We start from the raw sequence: 27,990 nt of genomic DNA, 5'->3' as shown, positions 1-27,990 counted from the left end.
GGTTAAAAAATATCCTTTTCCAGATCCACAACATATGTATATTAGGGGAATAGGATTTAACTATCACCAAGGTTGTCTTCAACTTAGGATGTCCTCTTAGCTGCAGTAGGCTAGGGACTATACTCGCTTGTGGCAGAAATTCATAGAATATCAGGGTTGGAAGGGGACCTTCAGGAGCTCATCTAGTCCAACCCCTGCTCAAAGCAGGACCAATCCCCAACTAAATCATCCCAGCCAGGGCTTTGTCAAGCCTGACCTTAAAAACCTCTAAGGAAGGAGAGACCTCTCTAGGTAACCCATTCCAGTGCTTCACCATTCTCTTAGTGAAAAAGTTTTTCCTAAATCTAAACAATCTCCCACACTGCAATTTGAGACCATTACTCCTTGTTCTGTCATCTGGTAACACTGAGAACAGTCTAGATCCATCCTCTTTGGAACCCCCTTTCAGGTAGTTGAAAGCAGCTATCAAACCCCCCTCACTCTTCTCTTCTGCAGACTAAATAATCCCAGTCTCTAAACCTCTCATAACTCATGTGCTCCAGCCCCCTAATCATTTTTGGTGCCAGGACGTGACTGTGGTATCTGATTATAGTCTCTCTTCTGCACCCCTCCCATTAATTTACCTGACTCAAGTTTATCAGATGTTATCCTTGCACTTGTGTGGTATTTTTATGTTTGAGATCTAATCCAGAGTTGGATTGATGACTCTTGTTAAGGGAATGTGCCAACAAACACACAAAGGATTGTGCCAAAGTGAAGGCAGAGGTAACGCAGGGCTGGTATAGTGTTTTTTTGCACCTATGTGTGTGTCCAACCTGGTGAGTGCTACAGTCATAAATCTGGTCATGTCTTGGAACATTTGGGCTAAGTAATAACACAGAGAGGTGGAACAGAGTGAATCCAGCCCTCATGAAGTCAGTGTAATATGACAGGGGCAAGGTAGTAACAAAAAGGGGTGGGGGGGCAGGGTCACGGTCACTTGTATCTCACTCATTGTTAGCTTATGAACAGAAGTGGACTGGGACCATCACAGCCCAGAGCCTGGGAAAGCTAACACACACATACACACAAGAAGAAAGCAGAGTTTGCAAATTGTAGGTTGCAAGGATGGCATCAAGCCTGCCACTAAGAGTCCTTCCTGAATTCAAGGAAGAGAGTTTGCAGAGGGTGTGTGTGGTATGAGTTTCTATGATTGAGCCAAAGCCAGCTACCTGAACTTACAGGAGCAGGATGTGAGGGGAGCAGGTGGGAAATCAGTTTCAGAGAGACTGAGCCCTCAACGCTTTGGTAATTTGACTTGTGTGAATAGAGCCCTCAGTTATATCCTAGCAATGCTGAAAGCTAGAATCAGCGGTTCTAATTGAACACGTCTTTTTAGTATTGCTAAATTATCTGACAATGTGCAGTGGATCCATGTCACTACATTAGATTTATGCCTAATGAAGATCAATTAGGAAGTATATGCATAGTACACATCATGCATAATCAGGCATGTTATGCAGGGAAAACCTCTTGCTTTGTCCGTTTTTTTTAATGTGTACAGAATCTAAGCAAGGCTGATTCCAGATGTGCTTATCTAAGGAGGATATAAAATTGTCTTAGCACCCAGTGTCTGAATTCTGTGCTGCACAGCTGGAGTCATCTAGTCCCATCTTAAAAACTGCATTGCCGTAAGTGATAATAAAAAGGCCATAGGCAAAGGTTTTAGTGCTTCATTCCCATTATTATCCTCTTTTCCTAGGTAGCGTGGACTGATGTGTTTAGAAAAGATGCCGGTAGCCCCGGCACACTGAATAAGCGGTGCCTGGTATGAGGTGGGCCGCTTCTCCGGTCTGTCAGGGCTGGATCCGTCTGTGGGCCTTTCGCCGATGAACAGCAAGCTGCGATCTTTCATGTCTTGCTCCATTTTAAAGAGTTCATATTCTGTGTGGGGCAGCTTGATGCCCAAAGCCAGACACCCATTGGTCAGCGTTATATCCTGCTCCATCCCGGCACTCCAGAAGCCTGTCTCCCCACAGGTTCCTGGCTCTGAGGAGTTTAGCATGGTCACTGTTACCTGATCTATTGCTGTAACCCGCGCACGGGTCACTTTAAATGCCAGCTCTGTGCCTCTTGTCACTATGAAGGATGGGACACCCTTGGTGTAGTGCCCAGATGCATAGATGGTAAAAGTAGGCTGCTTGCAGAGTGGGTCAGAGTAATGATAATAGTACCCTTCCCAGGTGCGATTGGTGCCATGAAATATGAAGTACCTGGTAAGAAAAAGCACAGCTGGCCGGATTTCACAGTGAGTACTCACCCACCTGCCACTTAACTGCATCGGCAGCTCGGCTTTAGCTGGTAATATAGGTGGATGGTGCTCATCAGATCTGTATATAATCCCACAAGCAGGGCAAGGATGCACGTGATGCTGTTGGAGGCAAACAAACAAAAAGTAAGTGAAAAATATTACATTGCAAACCCCCATTCAAAATATTTAAACAATAACAGGCCAATCTCCATCCCTGGTGCAACTTCACTGAGGTCCTGGAGGCTGCATCAGGGATGAATTCGGCCCAATGGGTCCAAGCAGTTTAGTAAGGTAAAGGGCTGCCTCGATCCCCTGCCATTCTAGGGAAAAACAAGAAGGGCCAAATTCTGCCTTTGGAGATGAGCACCTGGCTCTTCTCGAAGGCCAGTGGGAGCCACGTGCATACACCTCAGGACAGCAGTTGGTCCAAGCGAAGTGCTGCAAGCAGGACAAGGGATGCACTTTTGGAATGCCCTGGTTTTCTTTCACTGCAAGATTTGTGTGACTATTTGAGAGGTTAGGATCAGGGCACAAATGCTGATGTTTTGCTCGCACAATACCATGTGCTTAGTGAAAACTTAGACAAGGCCTGGACCTAAAGAAAACGCCACCAGTTAAGGTTATTTAGGCAGTCTCTGGTGCTGCTGGGAGTTGTCAAATAGGCTAGTACATTTTTATATCCATTCAGATGGTGCCAGAAAAGCCAATGCACTGCTGAGACCCTCAGAAGGAGGGCTAAGAAATAGTGCTGCATCTCCTAGAAGAGTCCATGAAACCCAGCATCAAAACCTAAACTCTGTGAAAAACATGGATCCAACCAACATGCGTTTAATTTTGAAGGCCCCGCAGGATGCCTGAGCATTGCCCAAAGCTCTACATCAAACCAATCCTGTGTCCATTCTAATTCTATAAGAGCTTCGTGCAAAGTTGAAACCTTTTTCTATATTTCATATGAAAAAGTGTCAGTTCATGATGACTTTTTTTTTTAAATAAGTAACATTTGATCATTTTCTGAAATTCTAGATAATCTAACTTTGCATGGAACAAGATTAAATAACTCAGTTAACAGTAGGGTGGGTAATTTACATGCATGTTGATTGGAGTCTACTGTAATTTAGTCATTTTCAGCTTGCTTTACTGTTACTGTCACACTAATGAGTGCTGACAGTACACAGTACATTATTGCTAAATAATCCCAGAAGTTGGCAAATATATATATTCTCTGTAGACAGGAAATTCTTTGATAATGGAGGTAATTTGGGGGAGAGAGGGTTTCTTTAAAACAGTTAAAGATTTAAGGAAGTAAGAGTAGTATTTCCCCATAGCAGGTTAAAAAATAGCTCCTAGCTGTCAGGCTCAGGATGTAGGTAGCCAGGCCTGTCAGTCAGCATAAGGCAGGTTCCCACACTAGCCATGGTTCAGAACCAGGAGGTCAGGTCAGAGACTAGGAACCAGGAGTGCAGGGTCAGTAGACAAGCCAGAGGTCAGGAAACCAAGAGATCAGAAGACAGGACTAGAGAGCACTGGGTGAGCAGACCAAAGCAGGGTACACCTCACTTGTACAGACTCCCTGCTCCTCCTCCTGTCTTAAGTAGGAGGAGCAAGCCAATCAGGTGCGCTGTTGTTCCACCAATCAGGGCTTAAGGTAGAGTCTTTCAGCTGAGTTAGACTTCAAGGAATCCTGGTTCTAGCTGGTAATAGTAAAGTGTCAGGTGAAGGGTTGGCACATGATTAACACTCACCTCAGGCATCTCCTAGACCTGGGTTTGAGACCTGCAGGTCATGACATCAGCAAAGTTGAATGAATCTCTTGCTAGTGCAGGCTAACGTTGCACATTAGTTAATTAAAAGAGAAGGCTGTGTCCAACAAAATTAATATTGTGAAGCCAACAATCTTACTTGTTTAAACCAGTCACATGAAGTTATTTCTAATGTATGGTAGCTTCTAATTATCCCCAAGTGGTGACCTCATGTCCTGGGGAGTGTTACAGAGCTGTTTGCTGATTAATTACAGCACTATCTTTAAAAAAAATGAGGAATACTTGTGGCATATTTAAATTCAATTAATTTGCAAACTGGACACCACTAAATTAGGCTTGAATAAAGACTGGAAGTGGATGAGTAATTACGCAAACTAAAAACTATTTCCCCATGCTAATGTTTCCCCTACTGTTACTCACACCTTCTTGTCAACTGTTTGAAATGGGCCATCCTGATTATCACTACAAATGTTTTTTTCTCCTGCTGATAATATCCCACCTTAATTGATTAGTCTTGTTAGAGTTGATATGACAACCCCTATATTTTCATGTTCTCTGTGTGTTTGTCTTCCTACTGTATTTTCCACTGCATGCATCTGATGAAGTGGGTTTTAGCCCATGAAAGCTTATGCCCAAATAAATGTTAGTCTCTAAGGTGCCACAAGGACTCCTTGTTCTTTTTGCTGATACAGACTAACACGGTTACCACTCTGAAACCTAGCACTATATTTAGAGAGTGAATTTCAGTATCTTAGGTTTGTTTTCAGTTAACGTTTAAAATTGTGTATGTTTACCATCTGGTTTAGCTCACGTACGTGGTCTTGGCCCAAGATAACACCCAGCTTTATACCAATCCAAGCATGTTACTTGGCAGTTTGTCATTTTGTGTGGTTTTTCTTTTTCTCTCTTAAATTCCAGTTGTTGCAGTATCACAAGGGTGGAAACCTTCTCCCAAATGAAGCATTTCATGAGAGTAAGTCCTGTTCCAGCTGGTAATGTTCACAAGTGGCTTTTTTGCCCTATCTCGCTGCTCAATCACGTTTAATTATGATTTAGATAAATAATACCTTTTTTTCCCCTGGAAATAAACCAAGCTACTGGCGAAAAATAAAAATAAATCACGGCTGCTGTATAATATTATTTATGTTGAAGTAAAGTGATTTCTGTAGAATAACATAATTGTATTCAGGGCAATTTCCCCTGCTAATGGCATTATATTGTGGAATAATGATTTAATGGAAGATGCTTGTTTCCTCATTCCTCTTTCAACCTGAAGGACAGGACAAAGAAATAAGATGAGGGATGCAAGACAAATAACAGCACACAGAGCTTATAATGATCTGGGACTTTTCATCTCAGGACAGGATCTGAGTCTGCATTTCTAGTGAAAACATAGTGGGTAAAGAAAATCTATTAGCTCCATGTGCTAGCTGTGGAGAACTGTTCCCTCTATTATGTTTTCTTTGCTGCTTAGTCCAGGCTAGCTACAAGGCCAGATGCTTAGTAAGGGGAAGAGCCAGATTCACATACCGGTACAACTGTGCACCTTGCACAAGACACAATTATGTCTTTTCTAAGCCAGGCTCTCTGCCCATCACCTCTGTCTGTATCATTTTAATACTGAGGTGACCTATTGCAGGTGGGGTAAATAATTTAAGAACCTCGCTTTATACAGGCTGCAGACAGACATGCATCAAAAAACAGGGGACACCAGGGAAGCTGGGCTTCCATTTTTTAATGTGGCCCAGGAGTAAGCGATGTTCTTACCACAGCACTCTGCAAAGGGCGTTGATACCCCGTTGGTCGATAATGGAGCCTCTCGGACCACTTGGTGTGAATGTCCCCTAGGTACAGCTCCTCCACCGTCCTGCTGCCGCTTGGCTGAGTTTGCAGTAGGGGCTCATAATGCTTCTCCACCCGCACCAGGCTGAGTTCATGCATGGCAAAGCCCAGGGCTGTGGTGCAATCCCGCTCCTCCTTGGCACTCAGCACCTCATAGAGGACTCCGGGAGCCCAGGATCGTCCAGGTGGAAAGAATCCACTGCAGTCCCCTCCTGACGTCTGATTGATCCGGGCAGAAATCTCCCGCATGGCCTTCTGGCTGTGGAAAACAATACCCACTTTGTGCAGGTGGTAGTCTGCCTCAGTTGCCCCTCGGGTGATCCAGGAGGCCTGGCGCAGCCTGAGCTTGCCTTTGATGACCAAGGAGTAGGACGGATTGTGGCAGGAGGGGTCCCAGTAGTAGAACTGATAAGCCTTGAACAAGCGGTTGGAATAAAACAGGTAGGATCTGGTGAGAAACTCCGGTCCCGGACGTACCTCACAGCTAAGAGCAGAGAAGAGATTGGTGGTAGAATCTTTAGTCACATATCAAGTGGAAGAGTTGGGGTTTGAATTCCTGCCTGACTCTTTGCACAGAAAAATTAATGGCTCATTAATTTCTGTTGACCCCAGGATGAGAAGGTCTCACCTTTGCACTGCTCCCTTCCCCATTAATCCCAAGGCCCCACATCTTACTCCAGTGACACAATTATTCCTGCAATGGTGATTTTTATATCACTGCACCCTGAGCAAAGAGGCATTTAAAAAGTACAGTCACTAACAAATCAGAGTTTCTTTGCACAGAAGAACTCCGTGGAGCATCACCCCATCCTATCCCCAGGGCATATTGCCATAAGACTAAGGGGAGGGGAGAATCTCAATTCATTGCTCCTTACCCTCACCCAAGTGGTATTAAATAGAAGTGGTTTCACAAATGATCCAGTCGTGCTTCCTCTGTTAGATGGCACAGAGCAATGGGGCAACTCAGTACCATGTGAATGCCAGAGACTTGCCAATAAGGGACCACATAAGAAAGAGTCTCACCCCATGTCCATCATCACAAGGTAGTGATGGAGTTGTCCACCACAGCGAGGTGGAGGACCAGTGGGGAGGTTTGTGAATGAGATTCAATGGGTAGCCTAAGCAGCTTGTATTAAAGTTCCTTACTGAGTCCCATCTAGAGACAGGAAAGTCAGACCCATGTCTGCCAACGCCCATGATTTTGTCAGGATATTTGATGTTATTCTTACAGCCCTCAGCTCCTGGCATCATGTGATTGCATGAGAATCCCACCTTTCATTTAAAAAAAAAAAAGTAAGTGTCTACCCTCATGGCTGCTGAGAAAAGCCTGAAAACATGAACCTTCAAGGCTTAAATACCACAAGGCAAATAAAAAGAAAGCCTTTGTTATTAATGAGAATCTCAGGCTCATTTGGAGACGGACTCCTGATTTTTCAACACTTGGGGTTAGTAGTAGTGAGACCCTTACAGCAGAATTCACATTGCAGGGATGGGTGCATCTCCTTTTCATTGCCCTTGTTAGGATAAACACAGAGACTATGGCTGGAAGAGAATGCAGAGCTAATGCTGCCTGCAAGGCTCCATTTTGGGGCAGATGGAAGGGGCTGATTAGCCAAAACCAATCAGGGGTGGGGCTAAGAGACTATAAAGTTGGTCTCTCTGCCTGTGCTATCACTCCAATTGGGAGCTCATCCTATTTACAAGCCTGGTCTAGCTGTGAGGAGTTGTGGGGCGGGTGGGTGTTTACTATCTAGTTCAGGTGCTTACTTCAGGCTGTATGTGTAGCACTACTCAGAAGCTCACTTGCCAGTGGAAGTTTGCTGTAGTTCAGATGCTTGCTCTGACCTGGGAGATTAATAATTCAGGAGTTTATGCCAATCCCCAGAACTCAGCCCAATCTCAGAAGTTTAGTTTAGGAGTTTGGCCTGGACTAGGATTTAGGGGTGATAATTTCAGCAAGATGCCCCTTTGCCATTAAATGGGAGTCTGTTTTTCATGAAGCTGCTAATGAAAATTTATGTGAGGTAAACTAGCATGCTTCCTGTGAGATCTTAAACTGAAAATCCCTTATTTTCTTTCCCTTTCGCTGCACCTATGAGTTTATGACCCACTGTTCATCTCCTGGTCATAGTGAGAGGTGCACTGGAGCCTGTTCCATTGTGTACAATAGAAGCTGGTAGTCAGAACTGTGCCTTTGCCAAAGTCCGTTCACATAAGGACATTGTAAATAATGTGTAGGCAGTGGGGTGTTTTAAAGATGTGCTGCTGTGTTTTCAAACCTCAGCCTGTGTATTGTGCGTGCCCTCAGCCCAGAGGGCTTTGATGGGGCAATGTCTGCAGCTTTGGTAATGGCACACATGGCAAATTAAGAGAGAGGTGGAGGAAGTCCTAGAGGGAGTATTTGGATCTGGATTTAGAGCACATCCCAAACTGATAATATCAAGGATTTTGATTTGGCCCTTAATTTGGTAATGGGCTAGCTGCAACTGGTAGCTCTGGGAGCGCATTTCGAACCACCCCAAAATTAAAGGATATTCAGCTCTTTAATTTGGGGCCTTCTTCCAGTCACAAACAATACATGACCCTTTCCCTACAAAGGAAAATCACCAACAGCAGGCACACTCTACAGTTTAACAGTGTGTGCCCATCAGTGCACCATGATGATGCTATTTAGTAAGGTTACCGAGCCCTGTTGGCAGAGTCTAGCAAAGAGGCAAGACGTACAATCTGCAAACTCCTCTGGGCCACTGGGATCCTTACCCTGTAGAAATCCAATGACCTTCCAGCCGGGGAGGCAGAAGAGCTGAAATTCTAGCGCTGTCCTGTAGGTGGCGCAGTTGGTACTGGCACTGTGGCTCCCAGTGCTGTTTTCCAGTGCTGTGCTGCTGAGCCTGAGACACAGGCAAGTCCCATAGCTTCTCTCCAGATGCATAGGCTTAAAATAAGACAGATGTTTTCAGAACACAGATGCAGTCGCTCCTGCACTTTACAATTAAATGGGTTAGTTTGACTAAAGATTTTGTTTCTTTTAAAGACCAAATGGGACCTGCCTGTTCCAGGAATTGCTCTTCAATGGGTCACACCAGGCCTTTCTGGTGCACTATTTGTTCCTTTTGCTAAGTTTCTGGACAGGGTGCTTTAGCTCCAGTCCTGTATCTCTGCCTGGAAGGGATTGTTCCTCCTGTCCTAGAGCTACAGATGGAGCTGCTTGTTTCAAGGGTAGTGATTATCGTCACAGAGACAGCTTGAAAAGCCCTGGTAATATCCAGCCTTTCACAGCTATTTCATGATCCCCAATGTTATCAGTTCATGCATTTATTATTCCCCCTTGAGTTCAGATGAAACTGTGAGAAAGCCACTTAAGTCAAAAAAGTCAATTTCTTTATGGCTCTTGATCAGATAAATAAGATAAATTCAGAGAACAAAGCAATCTCTGTGCTCTGCAGTCTCAAAAGCCCAACAAGCAACAGAATTATTTTGGGAAGGGGGCAACACAAAAGTCCCTTAAAAATGCTCACAAGTTGGCTCATAGTCTGTCCATTACATGAGTGACTTTAGTGTTCATTAAAATGTACTTACCCATGCCTTTAATAATGACGCTGTATTTTCTCTCTAAGGTACATAGCACATTGAGAAAGAACCTTATACAGCTGTGTTTAAACTGTGTAGTGTTTTAAGGGACATTTTACTGCATGTTTTTGTTGTACTTAGCTACTTTTTTTTCTCAGTTTGGGACTAATTTTAACCCACTCTTCTCAGGAAGCTAAATCCTTACATCTTTCACCAGTAATGATCTCCATTGGCTAGAAACAAATGCCAAGACACTTATCAGAACTGAATGCAGGGGCAAAGCTGAGAATTTTAATTTTAAATCAGAAGCCATTACTGCCATTACATCCATTACGCAGCAGATTTAGTCATTTTCCCTGACAGATGTTGGTACAGAAGTGTTCTCTGTGCCCATCACTCATTTGCTGCATCCTGATTAGCTTGGACAGCAAGCCTGCTGAATGCATCAGCAGCGCAGAGAAGAGCTCATTCACAAAAACCTGGTCCTCTTAATCGCATATTGTATTGCTGCAGAGTAGCTTGTCTTTTTGCACAACACGGTTGCTTTAGCACTCAGTCTGGATGCTGGCTTTATGAGAGTGTGAAATCCTGTTGTTACAACCAGTCTGGATGGTGCCCATATTCTGATCCATGAAGATCACTGCAGGCCCATAAAATGGCAAACCTCACAGCTCAAATTCTGTATGTGCAGAAGAGCAACAGACCCACATTAGAAAGGCTGAGAGAGATCTGCTAGCCCAGGGGTAGGCAACCTATGGCACACGTGCCAAAGGCAGCACGCGAGCTGATTTTCAGTGGCACTCACACTGCCTGGGCCCTGGCCACCAGTCCAGAGGACTCTGCATTTTAATTTAATTTTAAATGAAGCTTCTTAAACATTTTAAAAACCTTATTTGCTTTACATACAACAATACTTTAGTGATATATTATAGATTAGACAGAGAGATCTTCTAAAAACGTTAAAATGTATGACTGGCACGCGAAACCTTAACTCAGAGTGAATAAATGAAGACTCAGCATAGCACTTCTGAAAAGTTGCCAACCCCTGGCTTCTGAGGTCTGATCCTGCAAGGTGCTCAGTACCCACAGTTCCCATTCGCTTCATGTTTTAACTCACACAGCCTGAATATTCACTGGCTAAGTTCTGTTCACAGACCTCAAGAAGAACTAGTTCAAACACAGAAACCAAATGATTGTAACTAAGGCCACTAGTTCATTAGCACTCGTGAATAATTTTATTTTATTTTATTTGTTGCTCAGTTGGAGATTCCTCTGAACCCACTCAGCTCACAGCTGAAATCTTCAGATATGACTGAGAACTCTTTGTCTTCACTCAGTTTTTAATCTATTGTTGAGACAGCCACTGAACCAGGGAATTACAACATGGGAATGTTAGCCTCTCCTGTCGCGCACCATAAGGACAGTAACTCTGTCACTTACCTCATTTCCCATAACAACGGATGTTACTGGCTTAGGGAATGTGTGAACACTCAGCTAAATCCTGAAGATTTTTTTTGGATGTTTATTCACTCTTTGCTCAGGCAAAACTCCTGCTGGAGCCATTGGCAGTTTGCCTGGGTAAGACCTAAATGAGAACCTGCAGGATTCGGCCCACTATAAATAAATGATATGCCTTCTAATTAAAACACCTGAAACCCTGGCTTATATTGATCCATCTAGCAAAATAATGTCCCTGGGTTAGGTGTTGCTGCAGACTTGCACTGGGCTGCGTTCGTTTTATTGCTCCACTGGGGGCTGGCTTACTCTAACTCTGTTCTATAATTTACCTAGCAGCATGCTGGAAGATTTCATTCAAAGACTGGTGCAGATGACAGAGGTTGCTCGCTCACCTGTCTATCAAAGAAAGCTGATGAGACAGTTTATATCTTCTGAGCAAGCATCTACAGAGCAAGACTTGCCGGATGTTGGCCAACGCCAAACATTTGAACTGGTTTTACTGCAATTTAAGCACCAAGTTGTCTCTTCCTAAAAGCTGTAGGAGGGGCCTTTCTTCTGTGAGATTTCCTTTCTGGAGATTACCTCATCATCACCTCAGAGGGGCAGGGTTTGCCCCACCCCAATCTCCAGTAGAAAACAAGCAGACCCCACACCTAGTAGAAGCCAGGGCCATCTTTATGGCTGTGGCCTCGTGAGGCCTCTAGACGTCTGGGATAGGACTCTGAAAGGAGGAAATGGTGAGACTGGAACATTCCTGCTGTCTGGAGGAGGGGAATTATGCCTAGAGAACACCCCAACCCATAAGTAGACCTAAGGGGCCAAAAATCTGACCCATTACATGTATGCCACACACAAAAAAGCAATTGTTCCTCTTTTTGCCTGCAAAGTGCCACTGACATATACATACATATATATATATATATATACATACTATATATATTTTAAAACAAGCAGAACTCTCCATTGACTTCACTGGGGAGTTCTGCTTAAATTATTGGGGGGGGCCAGGAATTGTTACAACAGGACCCTTAATTTGGGAAGAGAAACCAAATTATCCAACAGTGTATCACTGAAGGGCCAGCTCAAATGAGCCGGGATCTGAGCCTGGCTTGTGGAATCGAATAAGGCCTTAAATCTTCTCATAAGGAAGGTGTTTTCGAACAAAGCCAGCACATAAAGACATGGGATGTTTTGCAAGATTATAAGTGAAAATTCCACAGCGCAGTCACTCAGTGTATAGAACAAATTAGACACCATGGCCCAGAGCCTAGCACCATTGATTTCAATAGAATAATGCCGATTTACACCAGCTGAGGATCTGGCCAATGGCAGGGCATTAATAGATCTCCCCCACCCCAAAAAACCCTTAGTCTGATCTGAGGTACAAATCCCTAATGAAACAGCTTCAGTGCTCGTTCTTCAGCACCAAGCTTTGCCACTGCTCAACAGATGAACCCTAAATCAAGTCAAGTGGCAACAGAAGCAATTAAGCTTCTGTTGTGCAATGCAAAGTCTTCTGAACACCCAGAGAAGCGAGGCCTCCCCACCCAGCGTCTGTTATTCTGTCTACATGTTCAGACACCTTGCTGTAAAACTGCTGTTTTCTCTAGGAAAAGCTCATTGGATCTTAACCATCACTGCGACAGAGCCCTTGGGAACGTGCTTGAATGGCTTTGAGATTGTGGGTGCTGAAAGCACTATGAGGGGCCCAAGGGGAATAGACTCCAGCTAAACAGGAAAGTCATCAGATTCGGAAGCCAGCCTGGAATAGGGCCTTGGGTTTTCTGTTACTGCTCTAAGTACCAAAGTACTGGGACTAGTTGGAAAACTATCTTATGAGCGCTTTGGGGTCTTTCTTGCAGCAGGCTCATTGATATGCTGTTTTCCTAATTTTTAAAGCCCTTTATGTTCAGCAAGGGAGCTGCTACATTCCCACTCTATGGCTTGCACCAGCCTTTCCGGTCTCTGATCTGGTACACAAAATCTAGTCCAATTGGTTAGTCTTTTAATTTTGAAATATTAGCATCCACTATAGGATTAGCTGACATTGACTGCATATTAAAGCGGCATGATGGCTATTTTATGGTCAAAGGAGACTGGGAGGCAGGCCTGCAAGTTCTAATCCTAACTCTGCCATGGATTTTCTTTGTATTCCTAGGCAAATTACTTACTCCTGTGTCTCATTATATGCAAAACGGGCAAGATTACATGCACAGAGGTGTCATGAGGCCTAATTAACAGATGTTGGCAAAGTGAACATACGAACAGAAATACCTGGTCAGACCAAAGGTCCGTCTAGCCCAGTATCCTGTCTTCCGACCGTGGCCAATGCCAGGTGCCCCAGAGGGAATGAACAGAACAGGTAATCATCAAGTAATCCATCCCCTGTCACCCATTCCCAGCTTCTGGCAAACAGAGACTAGGGACACCATCCCTGCCCATCCTGGCTAATAGCCGTTGATAGACCTCTCCTCCATGAATTTATCTAGTTCTTTTTTGAACTCTCATATGGAAGCTGTTCCATACCCCAAATCATTTTTGTTGCCCTTTTCTGAATCTTTTCCAATTCCAATATATTTTTTTGAGATGGGGTGACCACATCTGCACGCAGTATTCAAGATGTGGGTGTACTATGGATTTAAATAGAGGCAGTATGATATTTTCTGTCTTATTATCTATCCCTTTCTTAATGATTCCCATCATTCTGTTTGCTTTTTTGACTGCCGCTGCACATTGAGTGGATGTTTTCAGAGAACTATCCACAATGACTCCAAGATCTCTTTCTTGAGTGGTAACAGCTAATTTAGACCCCATCATTTAATATGTATAGCTGGGATTATGTTTTCCAATGTGCGTTACTTTGCATTTATCAACACTGAATTTCATCTTCCATTTTGTTGCCCAGTCACCCAGTTTTGAGAGATTCCTTTGTAGCTCTGACATCCTTCAGTGAAACAAGAATCTGACTTTAGCTACATTTCAAAATATATGAATTAATTATTCTACAGCATACAGTGAAATATGTTGATTTCACCAGAGGTACTAGAGTTAAAGGGCCAAATTATGGTCTTGTAAATGTGGAGCCAATAACGTGATTCAGTTGTGAAAAAGAATGATATAATTCTGGCATGTATTAACACAAGGGTGGTATGTAAGACACAGGAGGTAACTGTCCTGCTCTGCTTGGCACTGGTGAGGCCTCAGATGGAGTAGTATGTCCAGTTTTGGACACCACACTTTAAGAAAGATGGGGACAAATTGAAGAGAGTCCAGAAAAGAGCAACAAAAATGATAAAGGGTTTAGAAAACCTGATCTATGAGGAAAGGTTAAAAAAACTGGGCATGTTTAGTACTGAGAAAAGAAGACTGAGGGGATACCCAATAAGAGTCTTCAAATGTGTTAAGGACTGTCATAGAGAAGACTGTGATCAATTGTTCTCCAGGACCATTGAAGGTAGGACAAGAAGTAATCAGCTTAATGAGCAGTAAGGGAGATTTAGGTTAGATATTAGAGAAAATTTTCTAACTATAAGTACTTTGAGAGGCTACCAAATGACATTGTGAAATCCACATCACTAAAGGTTTTTAAGAATATTTTAGACAAAACCTGTCAGGAATGGGCTAGGTTGTCTCTGTGCAGGGGCCTGGACATGATGACCTCTTGAGGTCCCTTCCAGCCCTACATTTCTATGATTCTATGTCTTGAATGCTCTGAACCAAACACCCCCAAAGTTGGAAGAGTTCAGATCCAGGTCTGAATTTTGTAGCTTGAGCTCATTTCTACTCTACTCATTTATTCTACTTTCTACTTCCTCATTTCTACCTGAGATCATTTCTGCTCTAAATAAGAACAGCATAAAGTCCAATCACTCACCTGTCCTCCTTTCATTCAGGTGACTGCCAAGAGTAGTCAGAGCAGTTCCTTTTTCCACCCCAAAACAGACATTTCAGTGAGTCCGCATATACTTTGGTTTAAGGGGGGGCAGGAGAGAAGATTCAAACAGGGGAGAAGGAAAGGTATCACACTTGAGCTACAGAGCAAAAGCAACCACTAAAAGGAAAATCCCTCACTGTGACCCCTGCTATATATTCATTGCCCCATCCCTCCATATCTCTTAACCACAGGAATTTCCAAAGGACCCATCACTGTGTTAGCTAAGCACCACTATATGTTTTTCCAGCTCTCTACTAAGTAACAGCTACCTGTGCCACATCCGAAGTACCTGCCTCTGGCCCCCAAATAATGGAGCCAATTATGTGCACAATTATAATGATGGCACATCTAGATCAAGCAATTGTAAATGCCAGTTACTGGAAGCGGAGCCTGATCTAATGCCTATCGTTGTAGATGGGAGTTGGATTAGGCCCGTAGTCATTTGCCCTTGCAGTAGCCAAACACACATGCACAAATTAGGTAGGTACTTTGCACACGCATTTGCACATGCAGCTTTTTAAAAATCAGGAGCATAGTAACAACTCATGAAGGGGCAGATCTTGCCGTCCTTAGTCAAGCTAAATTCCTGTTAAAATTAAGAGAAGATTTTGAGAGCTGCACATTTGGACCTCTAAACTAGAACCCATCTCATGAGAGGTTATGCTGCATACATCTCTCTTCCACTTGGTCTGGTTGGCCTCCTACACTGATTCAGATCCACTTCTCAGCTTTTAAATAAATAATTAAAAAACCCAGGAGAGAAATAGCCTAATACGCCTTGTTGGAGGCAAATTCTGTTTGTGTTCTACCAAGCAAATTGACTTTGGACGAAAAGTTGAGTTTACTCATACATCTTTGTTTCTTATCAATAAATGAGAAGAAATTGCCCACATTACAGCTTGCAACAAAATTAGACACTGTAGATCAACTCTTCTCCAGGGCTAGATTGCTACATGCTGTTGCTTCCTATGGCCAAAGTTGATATTTCCATTTATAATTCTAATGTTTCACTGTCACCCAGTCGCATGGATAAGATCAGTGCCTACAGTCATGGGGAATTACGTAGCTCTTTATTTAAGAATGACATAAAACTTTTGATATTTGGCAGGGAATGTTCAGACTGGAACAAAACTATGGATAAGAAACATACAAAGTATTCTGCATAAGTGAATTACACTTATCTGCACAGATGTTATTAACAAAGCATTCCTCTGCCTTTCTTCTCCTCTGAGAAAGCATGCAGAATGGATTTGGGGTTAGCTGCTAAAAGAATGACCATTCTTCTAAATGCGAGGAAAATGTTTGTAGTTTACCAAATTAATTTCTCTTGAATTTGTGTTGAGATTAAGTTACCAATCTGTTTAATACGCTCAAAATAAAGAATTTCCCAAGAGCACAATTTTGTGGGGGAAGGCCTATATTATGTATTAAAATGAGTTATAAAATTAACTATAATACAATGAATCTCAGCACTATTTTACATTTTCTATGTCTGTAAACAGAGGTTCCAGCTCAGGAAAGCACTTGAAGATACACTTAAGTCCTACTGGCTTCAATGTGACATAAGCGTGCCCTTGAAGTTAAGCATGTGCTTAAGCACCCTTCCTCATCAGTGATGCTTTCTTGACTTGAGATCAGAGTGTAATCTAGTAAGTTGGAGGAGGAAATTGTTTGCCAGGATGCCAGTTCTATATAACTTTGCAGATAATATAAAATTATTATTATTCACAATATTGAAGTCCAAAGCTGCCTGCAAAGAGTTACCAGGGAATCACAAAAAACTGGGTGATTGGGCAAGAAAATGGCAGATGAAATTCAGTGTTGATAAATGCAAAATAATGCGCATTGGAAAACATAATCCCAACAATACATACAAAATAAAGGGGTTTAAACTAGCTATTTCCATTCAAGAAAGAGATCTTAGCGTCATCATGGATAGTTCTCTGAAAACATCTTCTCGGTGTACAGCTGCAGTCAAAACAATCTAACAATATTAGGAAGAATTTAAAAAGGGATAGAAAATATCATAATGCCACTATATAAATCCATAGTACACCCACACCTTGAATACTGTGTGCAGTTCTGTTTGCCCATTTCAAAAAATTAGAATTGGAAAAAGTACAGAGAAAGTTAACAAGAATGATTAGGAGTATGGAACAGCTTCCATATGAGGAGAGATTAAGAAGTCTGGAAAAGTTCAGTTTAGAAAAGAGATGATTAAGAGGAGATATGATAGAGGTCTATAAAATCATGAATGGTATGGAGAAAGTGAAAAAGAAAGTGTTATTTACCCCTTCATATAACACAAGAACCAGGGGTCACCCGATGAAATCAATAGCCAGCAGATTTAAATAAACATAAGGAAGTATTTATTCATACAACACACAATCACCCTGTGTAACTCATTGCCAAGGGATGTGAAGGCCAAAAGTATAACTGGATTCAAAAAAGAATTAGATAAATTCACGCAGAATAAGTCCATCAATGACTTTTAGCTAAGATGGTCAGGGATGCAACCCCATGCTCTGGGTGTCATAAACCTCTGACTGCCTGAAACTGGGACTGAACGACAAGGAATGGATCACTCAGTGATTGCCCTGTTCTGTTCATTGCCTTTGAGGCATCTGGCACCAGCCACTGTCAGAAGACAGGATACTGGGTTAGATGGACCTTTGGCCTGACCCAGCATGGCCATTCTTAAGTTAATCACAGAAAAGGATTTGTTATTGCCAGAGATACCATCCTATGAAAGCAGGAGCTCTAGGAAATCCATCACGCAGCTTCAGATAACTGTGACTGGCTGGCTGGCAGAGTGATGTCATTCCAGCAGTAAAAAGCAATGTAAAGATTGAAAAAAAGAAGTTATAATATATTTCTTTCAAAGCTGTTTTCTAAGTGATCAAACAAACCCAATATCCCCAAATAGGATATAGGGCATGTTGCATTTGTAATGTTTCGATCAATATTTGCTTCTGTTTTAAATACCAACCTCAAATTATTTTACTTCAGTCAAAAGGTGCAATTATAAAAAAGTATGAATACAACTATGGGCCTGATTCTACTCTCCTTATCTATCTGGACACCATATTGACTTCCACCTGGGTATAAGTGAAGACAGAATTTCGCCTTATTCTTTTGTAACTTAGTGTTTTATTTGGATGAATACCCTGGTGAACAAACTCATTTCTACAGAGACACTGGTGTTACAGTACAGCTTTTCCTTCTAAAATATGCCAGACTCTACAGAGTCAAGATAAACAAGATAAAAGTTAGAACAATCACAGACATCCTCAGTCTCTATTCCTGCTGAGTTTACTGCTGAATCCCACAAGTCTTCAGTGGGAATTCTGCCTGAGCTAGGCTGGCAGGATTTGACCTACATATCTGAAACAGAAAACAGAGAAAAGCATGTCAGACAAGACAGCTGGTATTTGGGCTACAGAGGGTGGGAGTGAAGGAGACACTCTCTCCTGTACCTTCAGGGTCTTCTTTAGTGTTGACCATGTTAAATCTGATTACCTATGTTTAAAATGCCTTCTCTGGTAGTTTACCAAGAGAGAAAAAACAGGGCCTAACACAATGTATAAATGGGGTTACTCTTTCTCCTGCGCTCATTGAATTCAATAGCAAAGCTCCCATTGCATTTAGTGGTGCAGGACCAGGAATTTACTCAGGAAACACCCACTTTGAATGTTTTAACATGAAACTGATGGAAAAAACCCAGTCCATGATGAAGTCAGTTTTGAGAATAAAGGGATTCACAGAAGGAAACAGATATAGAGGATTCTGTACCAAAATACAGTATACAAAGCAAGGGGCATATGCAGAATCCACTTCAGAGGGCCACAGAGATATACTAATAAAATTCTTTTCTAGTGGCAGAGAGCACATTTCACTGAGACCCCAGCATGCTTTAATCAAAGAATTTTATACTTATCATCATCCACTGTATTTTAATTGCACAAGTTTTATTCATTTTTATATGTAAATGTATTTGAAACACCTGGCAAATAACTTATTTTCCTGATTGGCTGTGGTCCAGGTGGAGCTGCTCTACTAAACATTTTTTAACCAAAATATTATGTGGACCCAGAAACTAGAGACAATCTCCCATAGCCAATTGGTCAATGGCAAAAAGTCAAACAAGGGAACCTCTGTGCAATACCATCTGGGAATATGGTCCTTCATAGGTTTAGCCATTGTGGTTAGGTCAATGCCAACATGTATTTAGCTATGCCCTAGCCCAGTTGACACAGGCCAGTATAGCTGGGGTGCTTTTAGTATAATTAGGGCCCTATCAAACTTACCATCCATTTTGGTCAATTTCATGGTCACAGGATTTTTAAAATCGTAAATGTCATGAGTTTAGCCAGGGCCATCCTTACCCACACGCAAAGTACGCAGCTGCAAGCTGCTCCAGCCCCTGCTCCGGCTCTTCCCCAGGGCCCCCACTCCTGCTCTGCCCGGCCTCTTCCCACCCCACCCCCAGTCCCCTGAGGACTCCAGAAGCGGTCGGGCCTGCACTCACCGGTAAATAGAGCGACCCAGCCCCAGCCTGCTCCACTCCCCTGGCTCCCAGCCATGCTGCCAGCGAGTGCTGGGGAGCGGTTCCTCCCTCCCACAAGCCTGAGAGCCAGGGGAGCACAGCGGGCTGGGGCTGGGTCACTCCACTTCCCACAAGAAGTGGCCAGCCCCCCGATCTCCACTCCATGGAGGCCTGGAACCGGACCCCAAACAGCCCCTGCCCCCTCAGAGGCCTGGGGCCAGCCCCCCTGCTCCCTCCTGCAGAGGACTGGGGCCCCACATAGCCCCCCCATGAGGAGGCTGCGTAGGGCACCAGAATAGCTAGGGACGGCCCTGAGTTCAGCTATTTAAATCTGAAATTTCGTGGTGTTGTAATTGTAGGGGTCCTGACCCAAAAACAAGTTGTGAGGGGGTGTTGCAAGGTTACTGCAGGGCGGAGCTTCAGTACTGCTACCCTTACTTACGTGCTGCTGCTGGTGGCGGCTCTGCCTTCAGAGCAAGGCAGCTGGAGAGCGGTGGCTGCTGGCCGGGAGCCCAGCTCTGAAGGCAAAGTATTGCCACCCTTGCTTCTGCGTTGCTGCGTGCAGAGCTGGGCCCTAAGTCAGCAGCCACTACTCTCTGACCACCCACCTCTGAAGGCAGCAGCACAGAAGTAAGGGTGGCATGGCACAGTATTGCCATACTTACTTCTGCACCGCTGCTGGCGGGGCGCCGCCTTCAGAGCTGGGCATCTGTCCAACAGCTGCCGCTCTCCGGCTGCCCAGCTCTGAAGGCAGCACAGAAGTAAGGGTGGCAATACCATGAGCTCCCTAAAATAACCTTGTGGCCCCCCTGCAACTTCCTTTTGAGTCAAGACCCCCAAATTGAGAACACTAGTTTTCCCCATGAAATCTGTATAGTATGGGGTAAAAGTACACAAAAGACCAGATTTCACAGGGGGAGACCAGAGTTTAATGGGCTGACATATTTGTTATGACTGTGAATTTGTTGGGGCCGTAAGTATAATGGACAAGTTGGGGGGAAGGGATAGCTCAGTGGTTTGAGCATTGGCCTGCTAAACCCAGGATTGTAAAGTCAGTCTTTGAAGGGACCACTTAGGGATCTAGGGCAAAATCAGTACTTGGTCCTGCTAGTGAAGGCAGGGAACTGGACTCAATGACCTTTCAGGTTCCCTTCCAGTTCTGTGAGATAGGTACATCTCCATATATTTAATGTGTCCTGCTGTGGGCTTAGAACATATACACAGAGCTCCCTCTGGGAAATGCCTGATAATTACATGGACGTGCCTAACAATATGGAGAGAGGAGGGTTAATTAGGAGACATAAGAATAGACGAGAGAACTGATTTGCTTTGAGTTTAGTCTCAGCAAGCACTGAAGTAAGCCAACAGACTGAGGCAGCAGTGCTGCTTTGTGAGCTGTCAAACTCTGACCTAGCTTGTTGTAAAAGTTTGGCACCGATAAATCTTGAGAAACCCCAAACACAAAGAAATAACTAGGAAACTCAAGGTTTTTTTCCCTAGAGTACCAGTGAGGGTGCAGGTTTGCTTTTAGTTACATGGGTTGAGTTACTGAGAGCCATTTCCACTCTCCTGCACGCCTAGCTGGTGGGATTTGGGTGCCAACATTCTGCTTCATACACACACACACAAGATGGGGCACTACTCTGGTACTGTAATCGTGACTAGATAAAAGAGAAACCTTCATTAGAAACCATATTTTTGTACCGAACCGCACCTATTTCCCTTCATTTAGAAGAGATGGAAACTCAGCAGAAAACAAGACACACCTTTTGAAATGACTGGCACTCAGCCATTTCAAGCTTATAAAATGCCTATGCATTGGCAGATCCCATGTAACCCCTCCACTGAGACGCTTTATTAGTGGCCATCCTGGCCCTGTTTAATAGTGATTCCTAAGCATATTTTTTTCCCAGCTAGCTTTCAAGAGTGGAACTAGTAATCGGACGACAGCTTGGCTATGAAATGCCAACCTCATTTCAAATGTCTAAATCATTTTTGTGGCTCCTGAGCACAAGGGACCACCTACTGTATAATATTAACATAAATATAGCATTTGCTCAATGTAGAGGGCATTGGCGGGCGCTGAGAGCAGAGCAACAAAAATGATTAGGGGGTGGGAGGGATTGAGTTACAATGAAAGATTTAGAGAGCTCAACACAAGTGGCTGTGGGGGATGGATCTGATGAGTCTATAAATATTCAGAGGCTAAAAACACCTAGGAAGGGGAGGAATTCCTTACAGTGAATAAAGAGGTTCTGTTGGGAGGGAATTAAGAAAGGAAAAATGTAGCCTGAACATTGGGATACACTTCATGACACTGAAATCTATTGAACTGTAGCAACCCATTCCCTTAGCATATTTTAGAGTAGACTGCACATATTATTAGTGAATCTACAGTAGGGAATAAGCCAGCCTTGGCAGGGAGCAGCCCTGGATATCTAGCAGGCCTTTGCATCTCGGACTGCTATGGGCCTTGCTCCTGGAGGTTCACAGTCACCTGAGTAATCCTATTGTCTTCAAGGGAACTGCCTGTGTAAGTAATGGCTCATCAGTGGGAGCAAGGGGTTCACAGCCTGGTTCTATGAAACCAGAATCATAGGAATCGGGGAATGAGTTTCTGAAAGATATTTAGGTGCCTAAAGATTCACACTGGCACCTAATGGGGATCAGATGCCAAATCTATTTAAGCGCTCTTGAAAATCCCGTTAGGCACCTAAATACCTTTGAAAATCAGACTATAGGAAAGTAGATTGCGAGCTCTGTGGGGCAAGGACCATTTTTTGTTCTGTGTGTGTACAGCACCTAACACAATGAGGCCCTGGTCCATGAATGGGGCTCCCAGGCATTACAATAATAGAAAGATGAATAATAGGAACAAACAGAATTATTTCAAAAGGACACAAGTCTCTCCTCAGCTCCATGAGTGAGGCCTGCAGGGTGTAGAATGATGAAAAGCTGGAGACTGTCCCTAAAGAAAAATGTGAGCCACTCAGTTGAGGAACTTTAGCTGGCTTGATGGTGGAAGTTGTCTCAAAGAGATTCCACAGTAAGGTATTAAACTGATACATGTCACCAAACCAGTAACACATACCAAAATAAAGACACAAGGGAACATATTTAACTCAGTCACGAGTGACCAAAGAAAATGATTGCTCGTTCAGTTAAAGCATAGAATTAGAGTTGTTTTAACATGTGTTTTTTGAGGTCTGGGTGTGGTTTCTAGATAGTCTGAAATGTCAGTCTACCGTTTTGCCTGTCAATATTAGCCAACTTTTGATGCATTCCAGTTCTCTTAAATGCTACCAACAGATGCTGAAATTAAAGCTGACGTTCAGCCTACATGCTGCATAATCTAGGACTTGAACTTGCACTATTAAATTAACAAAGTTAGGACTTTCTTGACACAAAGTTCTGCTGTCATCTATATTTTCATTGGCCTTTTCCAGGTGGTCTAACTGAAAAATTATATGAAAAACATGGAAAACAAAGTATCGTGTTTTGTTTCAAGAGGGGAAATAAAAAATCCATCCCTCACGTAACTTCACTCATACCTCATAGACTTCAGTGTGAGAGCTGAGGTGAATTCCACTGAGGCCAGTGGGAGTTTTTGGTGTGAACTGATCCCAAGATACACGGTGAAGTCCTGACTCAGTGTACGTTTTGCCTTTCACTTCAGTGGGGCCAAAAGTTCAGTACTGAAAGTTATTTCAGTGGGAGTTGTGAGTGAATCTTGAGTGGTTGTTTGGGGAATTGACTAAGGACAGAATATGACTTCTATTGGCAGTGGATATTTTGCATGTTTCAATGGCAGGATATAGCTTCATTATTACCAATCCTCAAAGTGAGCAAAAGCACACTAGCGCTAAGTGCCTGCAAATGTTTTCTAACAGACACTGTATGACCTGGCATATCTGTTAGTGTAAAAAATCTTTGTGCTGATAAAATCAAAAGATTGGCCGAGATTGGTTAAAAATACATATGAAAGAAGGAGTTAGAGGGAGGAGTTAATCAAGGAATCAGCTGGACCTGTTCTGCAGAATGTAAGTCTTCCAGAGTTCTGCAGTGTCCCTTATTTTCCTGATGTCACTTAATTGAGTCATCGTTGAGTCAAAAGTTACCTACTCACTTTTACTCTTGAACACTGGTTATGTCAGAAATAAAGGATCATGAAGTTGGGCCTATGAAAAAAGTTATTTACTTTAAAAGAATGAATCCAGCAGCATTTTAAGATTCTTGCAAGAACACGTTTAGTGTCCCTCATGTAGGGTCTTTGTGACATGTTGCATCCCACATTTGGGGCTTGGCAGGTTGAGATATGCATTCTTCCTTTCCCATATATTTCCTTTGTTCAGTTCCCCTGCTCAGATTCGTAGGGCCCATTACAAGAGTTCCCCCACTTCAGTCATTCTATTTTGAACACTGCTTACTTGAATCCTTGTGCAATTTCTCATAGTTTACTCTAAATTAGGTCCCAATCTTTCTCCCACTGATATCAGTGACAAAACATATTGACTTCTATAAGAGCAGAAATGGACCCTTATAATATATAGAGAGACAACTCAGGCCAGATCCTAAACTAGTTAAAGTCAATGGAAGGTCTCCTATTGACTTCAATGGGGCCCAGAGCTGGGTCTCTCTTTTGTATAATGCTGAAGGTAAGGAGGGGGCCCAGGGAATAATAACTAATAATAGAAATCAATCTCCTTTCTTTGAGTTAGGTAATAACTCTGATTTCTGATTCTCCTTCACCAAAGAACCACTCATTCCTGGAAACATAAGAGCATAAGAGGCTTGCTTAATTTCTATCTAAACTTTCATTAAAGTTTTTACATTCCAATACACCATGCCGATATTTTCCATGGGTAGCTTCTCTGAAATGGTTTAGAACCTAGCCAGTTTTAAAATAAAAGGACTTCTTGCCTTTCACTGTTTATTTTTAAGTTTGAAAATTATGGGGTCAGGGGTAAGATAAGATCAACAGTTGAGTTCAATTATATGATTAGAAAGCGAATCCCATCAAAAGATAATACCAAGTTTATACATATTTTACTGACAATGTAATAATACTGCCTTCTGTTCATGTTTAATATAGACCAAGTTTGCTTGCTACTTTATTGTCTGTTTTTTTGGGGGGGGGTTACTCTTTATTTCAAAGCAACCCAAAAAAATCAACAACTAATATGCTATGATCCTGCGATTTGATTCTGTTTGCTCTTTTCTTAATGATAGTTTAGCCATGTTGCAAAGTATATGGATATAGATAAAGATAGGGCTGAGATGTAAAAAGAAAAAAGAAAAAAGCATACATGAAAAAATATATTGTGGTTTCTATATTTTCTCCACAAGCACAAATTGTTGAGTAAGGAAATTTTCAAAAGCCAGAAATTGCTATGGAGAAAACCAAAGCTGGAATCCAGTCCTAGAAGAGGCTGCATCTGGCAGAACCAAGTCTGGAAAGAGGTTTTACTTTCAGTGGGTTCCTATATTTGCCCACAACATAGCACGTCATTTATAAAAACAACGTCTTCATGGATGATATACAACTGCTGTGAAAGTCAACCTCCAAATTAGAAAGCACCTAAGTGAGGCTGTTATACAGTCCCTTTGGTTTCCTTATCCTTTTGCTATGGCACACCCCCAAAATAGTCATAATAATTTTTAAAAATCCCTACCTTCCTAATTCTGAGATGACATATTGCAAATGTAACAACACTGAGAAATCAACAGCTGGAAAGTGCTAATTTATTGTATAACCCTCCTTATCCAAACAAACAGGGCTGCCAGACGTTGAAAATACAATGCATACTGCCGGTCCCTGTTTACCAGTGTATGTTCTGCGAGCTGAGAAGAGTTAGTTGCGTACAATCCATGCTTTTTTGAACATCATCTTTTAATGATGCACCATTAATGAATTTCAGTTCCTAGGCACTAGCGGCAAAATGCTGCCATCGGTTTGAGCTACAGATTATAAATTGATAAGAAAGGGGACAAAAGTCAAGTTTTGGCACAGGCAAGGTGGAGTAAAAATGAAATCTTCCTATATCCATCTCTTGCCCATTTCTGTTATCTTATGAAACTGTTTGGTCTGAATCTGAAGCTCAAATCGAAACTCTAAGGCTGTGGAGTTCCGCTGAGATGGTACAGCTGGCCGGGCAATTGGTCAATCCACTGTTAGCTTTAATCTCGTTTACACGTTGGTCTGATGGTACGTTCCTTTAAACATCACCATCGGGCGTTGTGACAGATGTCACACAAAACCAGATCTTCTCACAACTAAGTATTTTAAAAGGCTGAGTTGAGTTCTTGCTGACTGTATTTAGTGCTTTAAATGCTTTGAACGTACAGATTGCCTTTCCCCCATTGATCTCAAAGTACTCGATAAGCATGAATGAACTGAGTCTCCAAACGCCCTTGGAGGTAGGTCATAATTTTCTCCTCATTTTTCAGAAGGGAAAACTTAAGTCACAGAGAGCGCAAGTCTCTATGGGTCTCTAGCCCCCCCAGCCTAGCCTCAAGATCACCGGTTCTCCCTTCAACGCTGTATCTTACTCTGCCTTTTTCTGTTGAGCAGTTCACATCGGACGTGGACACAGTTTCAACTGTCTCCCTTGTGTTTTCTAGGGAAACATGCTATCCAAGCAGCGGCGATCAAGAGAGTTTCCTTCTCTCCCCTAGGCTCACGTCTTTTTAATGGGGAACCATGTACCCCTGTGACTATGTTCTCTAACTCTGCGCGTCCAGGGACATCTCTTGCTAAAGCTGTGCTGGTTGAGATGTGAACCTTGCCAGTTCTAAAACTGGGGCGCAAATATATTGGCAGCCAGGTTCGGAGTGTGTAGGAGCTGTCCTGGAGGTCAGTGCGGAAATCGATGTGTCTCCTGTCGGAGAAGTGAGACACTTCTGATGTATTTCACCTCCAAGCCAGGTGCCTCTGGGATTCTTCCTGGAAAACGGTCCCAGGAATCCAGCCCTGGCGGTTGAAAATAGCATCAGGAAGAGTCTCCCAGCCCTTGCTGGAGTTACACACTGGGCTTGGACCCCTATCTTGCGCCACTGTCTGGGACAGGAGTGAAAGCTCATTAGAGGCGGTCTGCGGGGTAATGATCAGCAGCAGGCAGGGAGCTTTGGGTGGGAGCCAGCGGCTGTCTCTCTTCTCGGTGTTAGCCGAACATGTGGGCTTCGGTGACAGATCCCTCTCCACGAGCTATCCCTGAGCAGATCAACACCAGCTCCCGGTCCACTTAGGCATTTCCTGCCCCCCGCTACAGGAAATAGCTCTAGGAAGTATCGCAAAGTGCGTTCAAATCAAAGGATGGAAACCCTCCATCCCCGGGTCATTCTTAGAGCGAGACAAGCCTGGGGAGATCGGGGGGACCCCAATAAAGCCAAGAGTCCCCCACATCACCAGCCACTTCGGGGGGTTGGACGGTCTCCCGGCTCTTCGTTGTTATTAACTCGGCTCTTTTACTGAATGTCTGACGAGCGGTTACAGATCGGAGCTGGAAGGGGACAAGCCCATCCCTGCACGTCCAGTCCGGTGAGCCGCGGAGCGTCACTTTTCCTTGCGCAGTAAAAGTCTCCGCGCCCTGAGCCCTCTGGCGGATCGGACCCCAGGGAGCGCTCCCCGCTGGGTTTGCGGAAACGGCCCCCCACTTCCAGTGCCACCCCGAGGTACCCCCGGGAGAGAGCCGGGGAGGAACTTGAAGGCCAAAAGGACCCAGCCTGGATGCTGCCAGACCCTTATCTATGGGGGGGGGGGGGGAAACATACCTGCCACCGCTCTCCAGAACCCGCCCGTCCCCGGATCCCTTCCTCCGCTCCAATGCACGGCCCCGAAGTGTCACCTACCTAGGAGCAGCCCAATGAAGAAGCACCAGGAGAGGCCCATGGTGGTATCCAGCCGGCTTCCTTCCCAACTGCCCGCCGAGGAGGAGCGGAGCCCGCTGGCTGGCCGGCGCAGATCGCTGGCTCTGGTTCTCAGTGCAGCGGGACCCTGCGGGCAAGCCGCGGAGCCATGTGGGGCTAGGAGGAGCCCTTAGAAGTTCATCTGCCCGGGGGAGGGAGGGTGTCAGCCCCAGCACAGGCTGCTCCGGAGCTCCGCGGCTATTCTGCCTTCGTGCAGCCCGCCGTGAGGGACAGCGGGGCGAGGGGGCTCATTAACCACCACCCCCCGTGTCTCTCTCGGCAGGACTCCGATCCGAGAGGCCCCCGCTCAGCCCCCGCTTTGCAGGAATGCCTGCGCCCCCCGCCCCGCGCTGCTGATAGTTTTAATCGAGCTTGGCAGCTACAGGTTCAAGCTGCCAGAGGAGGTGGAGACTTCCTCGTCTTAACCCCGTCTGCAGCTGCACAGTGCAATGCACCCCCCAGCCACTCACCGAGATCTGCCCCGGCTTGGTCCGGCCGCTCCGCAGCACCCCTGGGCACCTGGCCGCGCCGCTTCCCTGTGCCAGGAGGCAGGGAAGGGGGCTGCCTCTCCCTCCCACCCGCGGAAAGCCCCGTGGGTTACCGGGAACGGGCCACCTCCTCCCCCTGCCAACAGCCCGCCCCCACCTCTTCTGCTTCGCCATCCCCCGGGGGCTGCCTAGCGGCC

General features: G+C 44.1%; 1 protein-coding gene across 1 annotated transcript; it reads right to left on the bottom strand.

The window, feature by feature from the left end:
* Positions 1 to 27,990, bottom strand: APCDD1L (APC down-regulated 1 like). Its single transcript, XM_032782601.2, has 5 exons — positions 27,951 to 27,990; positions 27,249 to 27,447; positions 8,653 to 8,827; positions 5,818 to 6,376; positions 1 to 2,410 (listed from the first exon to the last, which is right to left on the bottom strand). Exons 2-5 carry the CDS (start codon positions 27,286 to 27,288, stop codon positions 1,643 to 1,645), a joined length of 1,542 nt encoding a protein of 513 aa, XP_032638492.1. The 5' UTR covers positions 27,289 to 27,447; positions 27,951 to 27,990; the 3' UTR covers positions 1 to 1,642.

This window comes from Chelonoidis abingdonii, chromosome 14, assembly GCF_003597395.2.
Source record: "Chelonoidis abingdonii isolate Lonesome George chromosome 14, CheloAbing_2.0, whole genome shotgun sequence".
NCBI lineage: Eukaryota > Metazoa > Chordata > Testudines > Testudinidae > Chelonoidis > Chelonoidis abingdonii.
Note: the sequence above shows the minus strand (reverse complement) of the source record. Positions and strands in the feature narration are given on the sequence as shown.

Excerpts from the sequence above, each read along its gene's own strand:
- APCDD1L (XM_032782601.2), bottom strand. The coding sequence starts at position 27,288 with ATGGGCCTCTCCTGGTGCTTCTTCATTGGGCTGCTCCTAG. Across the intron at positions 8,828-27,248 it reads CTTCATTGGGCTGCTCCTAG|CCTATGCATCTGGAGAGAAG; the intron begins GTAGGTGACACT and ends TCTTATTTTAAG. Across the intron at positions 2,411-5,817 it reads GCCCTTTGCAGAGTGCTGTG|CATCACGTGCATCCTTGCCC; the intron begins GTAAGAACATCG and ends TGCCTCCAACAG.